The sequence below is a fragment of the Tupaia chinensis genome, unplaced genomic scaffold (assembly GCF_000334495.1).
Source record: "Tupaia chinensis unplaced genomic scaffold, TupChi_1.0 Scaffold000146_1, whole genome shotgun sequence".
Lineage (NCBI taxonomy): Eukaryota > Metazoa > Chordata > Mammalia > Scandentia > Tupaiidae > Tupaia > Tupaia belangeri.
This window is the reverse complement of record NW_006159616.1, coordinates 6,790,334-6,797,287: the sequence shown is the minus strand read 5'-3', so window position 1 is coordinate 6,797,287 and position 6,954 is coordinate 6,790,334. Positions and strand designations below refer to the sequence as shown.

Below are 6,954 nucleotides of genomic sequence, written 5' to 3'. Positions count from 1 at the left end.
GCGAAATCCTCTCCAAAAAAAAAAAAAAATCAACTCATCAAGTTCCATGAGAAACCCAGAAATCTCACTGAATACATAAGTCTATTTGGAGAAAATCCATACTTTTAGGACAGGAAGCTTTTTCTAACCACATATGGTATTTCATTTGGGCTTTCTATAATGGCTTTCAGTGAGACTGGAGCATTTTCTCCATGAAAGTCTTACATATCTTCCATTAAATTTATCTCAGGTACTTTAGAGTACTTTTTCCTACTGTAAATTATACCTTTAGAAAATCACGTTTTCTAACTATTTATCACCAGAGTACTGAAATGTGGTTGGTTTTTGCTTGTCTACCTTACTAGCCACATTAATAAACTGACTTGTCTTTTTAATTTGTACTTTTCATTTTAATTCATTCTTCGGGCATTTGTAATTGTCTGCGAAGCTTGCGGTATTTTCTTCTTCTTACCTCCTTTCCTTTTCTTAGGGGCTACAACTCCTGCACAACATTGAAGAGATGCGGTTAGAGTAGCATCCCTACCGTGCTCCTGGCCTTAAAGGGAAGGTTGTCCCATTGTCACTGTAAGACACGATGTTTGCTGTGGGCGTTTGCTTACTTTTTATCAACTATCTACCCCCCCCAATAGCTTTATCTGTAATGATATTTCTTTTTACTTTCCCAATATAATTTTTCCTTGGTCAACCTCACCAGAGATTTGTCTGTTTTATTAGTGCATTTCAAAAGCCAACTTTTGGCTTTGTCAATTTACTTGCTTCTATATTTCACAGATTTCTGCCTTCTTTATTGTCTTTATTTGCGGAGGTTACATTATATTTCCTTTTCCTTAATTTTTAGGTTTTCTTTTCTTTTTCTAATGTATTTAAGGCAAAGTTTCAGAAACAATATTTAATTTTCCCCCCCTTCATGATAGAGCATGTGCGTTTACACATGACAGAGAGACAAATAAGCACCCATCACAGGATCTGGTCATGCCATGGTCACCTTCCTCCAGTTCCTCAAATCTAAGGTGCCCAGCATATTTCCAGGTTGACCAGGCCGGGGATTTGAACTGCAGTCACCACGTGAGATCGGCTTCTCTTCAGCCGCTAATCGCATGGCGCCAAGCTTGAACACAGTGTTGGAAGTATCACTCGGTTCTAAGTGTTATTATCTTATCTCTGTTATTAATTATCCTATGACTTGAGATTTATTGACAAGTCTGGTTTCTAAATTTTCAAATGAATGGAACTTTTAAAAAATGTACTTTAGGGGCCAGCAGGTGGCATAGTGGCTAAGGTGCTGGACTTCCACATGTCTGACCGTGGTTTAAGTCCTGGACCCGGCGTCTTAAAAGTCACGCCAGGCATGTGTGCGTGCATGCCCAAAATCCCAAGAGGAGAATGGAGGAGAAGGGACTGTACTGTGGCCACCCGCCTGGGGGATGATTTCTCACTTTCTCTCTGTCTCTCCCTTGAGCACATGTGGCCTATAGCAAAAATCTCTCAAAAACAAAACAAAACAAAACAAAAACAGAAAATGTACTTTACATTAGCAATCTTTACCCTATAGTACTGCAAAAGAGTACGCTACCAGGGTCAGCAGATGGTGTAGTGGTTAAGGTACTGACCGTGGTTCAAGTCCTGGACCGGATGGCTTGAAAATCACGCAAGGTGCATGTGCATGCATACCCAAACTCCTGAGAGGGGAATGGAGGATAAGGGATTGTGGTGTGGCCATACCCCCTGGTGGGAGTGGGAGAGGTTCTCACTTTCTCTCTCTCTGTCTAGAGAATGGACGTGCCCTATAGCAAAAATCTCTCTCTCTCTCTCTCTCTAAAAAAAAAAAAAAAAAAAAGTGCTACCATACTATATATTATCTAACCATTAACATGTGTCCAAACTTGCTTTGTGGCCAATTACATGGCCTACCATTCATAGCCCACGTGGGCTTTGCTCAAGGACATGTAAATTCTTATGATCGGGGTTCAGAATTCTATTTATGTCTGCTAGACCGAGCTTGTTAACTTGTGGTAAAAAAAAAAAAATCTGTTTCACTACCAGTTTTTTTTAAATCTGACTGATCTATTAACTGAGAAAAGAGTTGACATCTCTGATGATGGTGGTGGCTTTTCCTAGGCCTCCTTGTATTTCTCTCAGTTGTTGCTTACTCCATATTGAGGCCGTTATTAGAGGTACACAAGTTTTGGAACAGCTTCTCGGTGAGGTGAATTTTATTATCTTCAGATTGTGGTCCTCTGTTGATAATAATGCTTTTGCCTAGTGAGCTATTTTGCCTGCTGATACCTCCCCCTCACTCTCTTTTGGTTAGTCTGTGACATGCTTAGGTATAAGCACCGCGTGTGCAAAACTAGTCCTTGCCGATGCCTGACTTCTCATGAGCTCAGCAATGTTTTACCATGTATAAGTTACCCACGATCCGGCTGTATTTTTTATTTATTTATTTTTTGGAGAGGTTTTTGCTATAGGGCGCGTGCGCTCGTCAGAGAGACAGAGAGAGACAGAGAGACAGAAAGCGAGAAATCACCCCACAGGAGGGATGGCCATGCTGGTGGCCCTTCGCTACCATTCTTGTCTCAGGATCTTGGGCACGCACGCACACGTGCCCGTTGTGAGTTTCAGCCACCAGCTCCGGGACGCGAACCGCAGCCGACTACGTGGGAGTCCAGCGATGTAGCCATTATGCCAACCGCTGGTCCCGAATCCAGCTGTTTTTTAAGAGGAAGGTTGGACAGACGTCCGTGTCATCACTGTGAATACACAATCCTGTGTGTGCACACTGGGGCAGTGGAAACCTGTATGTGTGCACCTTGCTCTACGCACACGCCCACATGTGTGTTTGGTGTGCACATCCCTCCGCTCTTTCTCTGCTTCCTCCTCTCCTGGCAGCCTCGCAGGACGTATTTCCCAGTCAGAGTGGGCGCTGGCTGTTGGGCCAGGGACTGCTGGGGAGAGCACAGGGCAGCCCCTCCTCACTGGGCCACCCTGCCCCATCCGTCTCCTCCACAGCTCTGCCCCCAAGGGCTGCACGTCCTTCAGCATCACTGCCTCCCCCGAAGTAGCTGTGAACGTTGCTCACTGCCGTCCCACCAAGAAGAATCCCACGGGTTCCTGCAAATGGCCCCTGGCCCCGGAGCTAGAGGTGACCGTGAGGATGAAGGCTGCCAGCAGCAGCTCAGGGGACCAGAAGGTGAGTGTGCGAGCTGTGGGGCGGCAGTGCGGAAGGGTGCCAGCAGGCTGCAGCCACTCCGGTCTTCCTGTGTTGCTTCACAGCAGCAGCCTGGCAGGGCCGCCCTCCCTCCGGCAAAGCTCACGATGGCTCCTCCAGCCGCAGCCTCCCTGCCTCAGTCCACTCCCCAGAGCCAGTCCATCGCGTCTGCAGCCAGTGAGCGTTTTCTAAACGCACCGCAGTCCTGTTCCCCTGGCCACAACTTTGCTTCCTGTTGCCCTCAAAAAATGAGGGCTCTCTCGTGGGCAATAACTTGCAAAGGGGGGGTTCATAAAGGTTATGGAAATGCATATTAAAAGCCGCAGCCTCCCTGCCTCAGTCCACTCCCCAGAGCCAGTCCATCGCGTCTGCAGCCAGTGAGCGTTTTCTAAACGCACCGCAGTCCTGTTCCCCTGGCCACAACTTTGCTTCCTGTTGCCCTCAAAAAATGAGGGCTCTCTCGTGGGCAATAACTTGCAAAGGGGGGGTTCATAAAGGTTATGGAAATGCATATTAAAAGAACTGTATATGCATTTCAAAGTTTTGGCACCAAGATAAACTTGTACATTAATTTTGTTTTTCCATAAATTTTTTAAAGAATTTTTAAATTTAGTTTTATTTATTTAATTTGACCAGAGAGAGAGAGAGAGAGAGAGAGAGAGAAAGAAAGTGAGAAAGCAAGCTGCCATGTCTAGGACTTGAACCGTGGTGAGCCATGTGGGAGTCAAGCACTCTTAACCACCACACCACCTGCCAGCCCCCCATAAGCTTTTTTGAAGCATAGGTTCATTCAGCAAATGTTTAACGAGCACGTAATACACACCAGGCATGGCTGGGCCCTGGGATACAGAATAACACCGCGGAGGAGGCCGCATCCCTGGGCCAGCGGACTTACAGCCCTTAGTGGGGTGTCAGATAACAGACATAAACAAACGGCAGGTGCACAGGGCAGTGAGTCCTAGAAGGCCACCCACAGCAGCCCCTGGGAGCTCGCTCCTTGGCCCCGCCCAAGTTTCCCATGGCTGCTGAAGCCACTTACCTACTGGTAGCTTGAAACAGCAGGGACGTGTCCTCTCCACGTTCTGGAGGACAGAAGTCTGTGGCCAGAGATGGGCAGGGTCACTGTCCGGAGGCTCTGGGGAGCATCAATTCTCTGCCCCTCCCAGCTTCTGACTGCCGGCTGCTGCCAGGACTCACGGCTGCGTTGCTCCACTCACCATCTCCCTGGTCACGTGGCCTCCTCTCCTGCTCTGCGTACTCTGCTCGGCCTCCCGAATAAGGACACTCGGCACTAGGCTTAGCGCCCACCTCAATAATCCAGGCTGATCTTCATCACGAGATCCCTAATTTAGTTACATCCGCCAAGACCCCCATTTCTCAAATGGAGTCATAGCCACGGGTTCTGGGAATTAGGACGTGAACTTACCTTTCAGGGACCACCATTCAACCCCCTGTTCCCCCTTTGCCTGTAGATGGGCCCACCAGGACTCCCTGGGGTTCCCACAGAGATCTGGGCCAACAGCCACTTGCCCCAGCAGAACAGGCCCAGCCCGCTCCTCTCTGGGGGCGGGAGCCTGTTGGCCACTGTCCAAACACAGAGCTTGAGTATCCATGCAGGCAGTCAGGGAAGACATCCGGAAGAAGTGGCAAGCTAAAGATGGTATGAATGACCTGCCTAAGAGGACAAGAGGAGAGGGAGTGCTGGAGGGGGGTGTGAGGGGCTGTGCACACTCCGGGTGAGAAGAGGGTGGGGTACATGTTGGGTAAACTGAGGAAGAAAGGAGGGTGGAGAGCAAGGAAGAGAGGGGGCCGTAGGGTTTGCAGGCCAGTCCCACGGTGTCCCGCAAAGGAAGGTCCCGGTGGCTGACTGAGGTTCAAATCCTGGCCCCCATGTGACCGGGTGTGTGCTGGGATCCTGACAGGATGGAGGAGCAGAGGAGTAAGGATTGCCACGAGGCCATGCCCCACTGGGGGTGCTTCCCCCCACACACTCTCTCTGGTATCTAGACATGTACCCTCTAGCATTATTTTTTTAAAAAAATCTGTATCGGGAACCAGCAGTTAGCGTAATGGCTATGTTGCTGGACTCCCACATAGTCAACCGCGGTTCGTGTCCCGGACCCGGTGGCTTAAAACTCACGCCGGGCGCGTGTGCGTGCGTGCCCAAGATCCCGAGAGGAGAATGGAGGAGAAGGGATTGCGGCGTGACCATCCCCCCTGGGGGGTGATTTCTCGCTTTCTGTCTCTTTTTTTTCGCCGGAGCTCCGGCGCCTTCAGTGAAAATCTCTCAAAAAAAAAAAAAATCTGTATCAGGGCCCAAATTTTATTCTTCTTTTTTTTTTTTTTTAAGTTTTTTATTTGTTTTGAGAGATTTTTCAATTTTTTTTGGAGAGGTTTTTGCTATAGGGCGCATGCACTCGCCAGACAGACAGAGAGATACAGAGAGATAGAAAGCAAGAAATCACCCCCCAAGGGGGATGGCCACGCCTTCTCCTCCATTCTCCTCTCAGGATCTTGGGTACGCACGCACACTCGTCCAGAACTCGAACCATGGTCAACTACATGGGAGTCCAGCAACATAGCCATTATGCCAAATGCTGGTCCCTGTTTTGAGAGATTTTTGCTATAGGGCACATGAGCTTGCTGGAGAGACAGAGACAGAAAGCGAGAAATCAGCCCCCAGGAGGGGTGGCCATGCCACAATTCCTTCTCCTCCATTCTCTCAGGATTTTGGGCACACACATGCACCCAGTATGAGTTTCAAGTCACCTGGTCCGGGACTCAAACAGTGGTCGACCACACAGGAGTCTGACGCTGTGACCACTATGCCACCTGCTGGTCCCAGGGCCCATACACTCTGAGGGAATGGAAAGCCAATGAGCAGTCTGGGGCCAGGGAGACAGGATGGCATTTCTATCTGGAAAGACCCCGCTGGCTGCAGGCAGGGAGACCAGACCCAACCTGGCACCCACGTCTGGAAGGGGGACCACGCGGCTGTGGTGCTGCAGGCTGCCGACACTCTGCATGCCCCCCGGGGCTCCTCCGCTCCGGGACAGCCCTTTGCCCTGGGGCGTGCGCCACCACCTTTCCGCTCAGATGTGTCCATCCAGAACGCCCCTGTCCTCCTCGGACACGTCCTTTAGGCACTTCCTTTTGCGCTTTCGGCAAAGCAGGTTGGCATTTCTTCATCACACAGCACATTCCTGGGGAGACCTCATCCATCCAAAGCTCTGTCCCCAGATGCCCGTGGGACCCAGCCTCTGGCCTGCCCGAGGGCTGGGCCTCCAGGTCTTTCCTTGACCCCTCCTGCTGTGGAGCCAGGGCCTGCGGCTGACCACCAGCTCTCAGCTCTCAGGCCCGGCCAGCTCACCTGCAGCCGCCGCACTCCTGCTCCCCTCCCAAGAGCCACTCAAGGTGTAGATTCCCAGCGAGTGCCATGGGACCCCCTTCTTTGGCACCAGTCACTGAGGCTTTCTGCTGTCCTTCGCGCCTTCCAGGTTGGCCCGCTTCCTACCCATCTCTGTCTCCTTGAATTCACACCCCGAGGGGCCAGGCAGTGCTTGCTGACCGGCCTGCTGTCATCCACTGTCTGCTGCTGTTTTGCAGGTTCGGATTTCGTACTATGGACCCGAGACCCCACCAGTTCAAGCTCTGCTCTACCTCACCGGGGTGGGTAAGTGACGACCAGGATCCTGGAGCTCCCGCCCTCCCCTCCACGCACACCCTGCAGGGCCTCGCTCCAGCAG

General features: G+C 50.6%; 1 protein-coding gene across 1 annotated transcript in view; it reads left to right on the top strand.

The window, feature by feature from the left end:
- The window catches only part of LOC102502468 (protein-arginine deiminase type-4), a 36,313-nt gene that overhangs the window by 8,524 nt on the left and 20,835 nt on the right, over positions 1-6,954 (top strand). The window contains exons 2-3 of the mRNA XM_006145431.2: positions 3,010-3,190; positions 6,815-6,881. Of these exons, the coding sequence (XP_006145493.1) occupies positions 3,010-3,190; positions 6,815-6,881 (248 nt within the window). The remainder of the gene's footprint in view (positions 1-3,009; positions 3,191-6,814; positions 6,882-6,954) is intronic.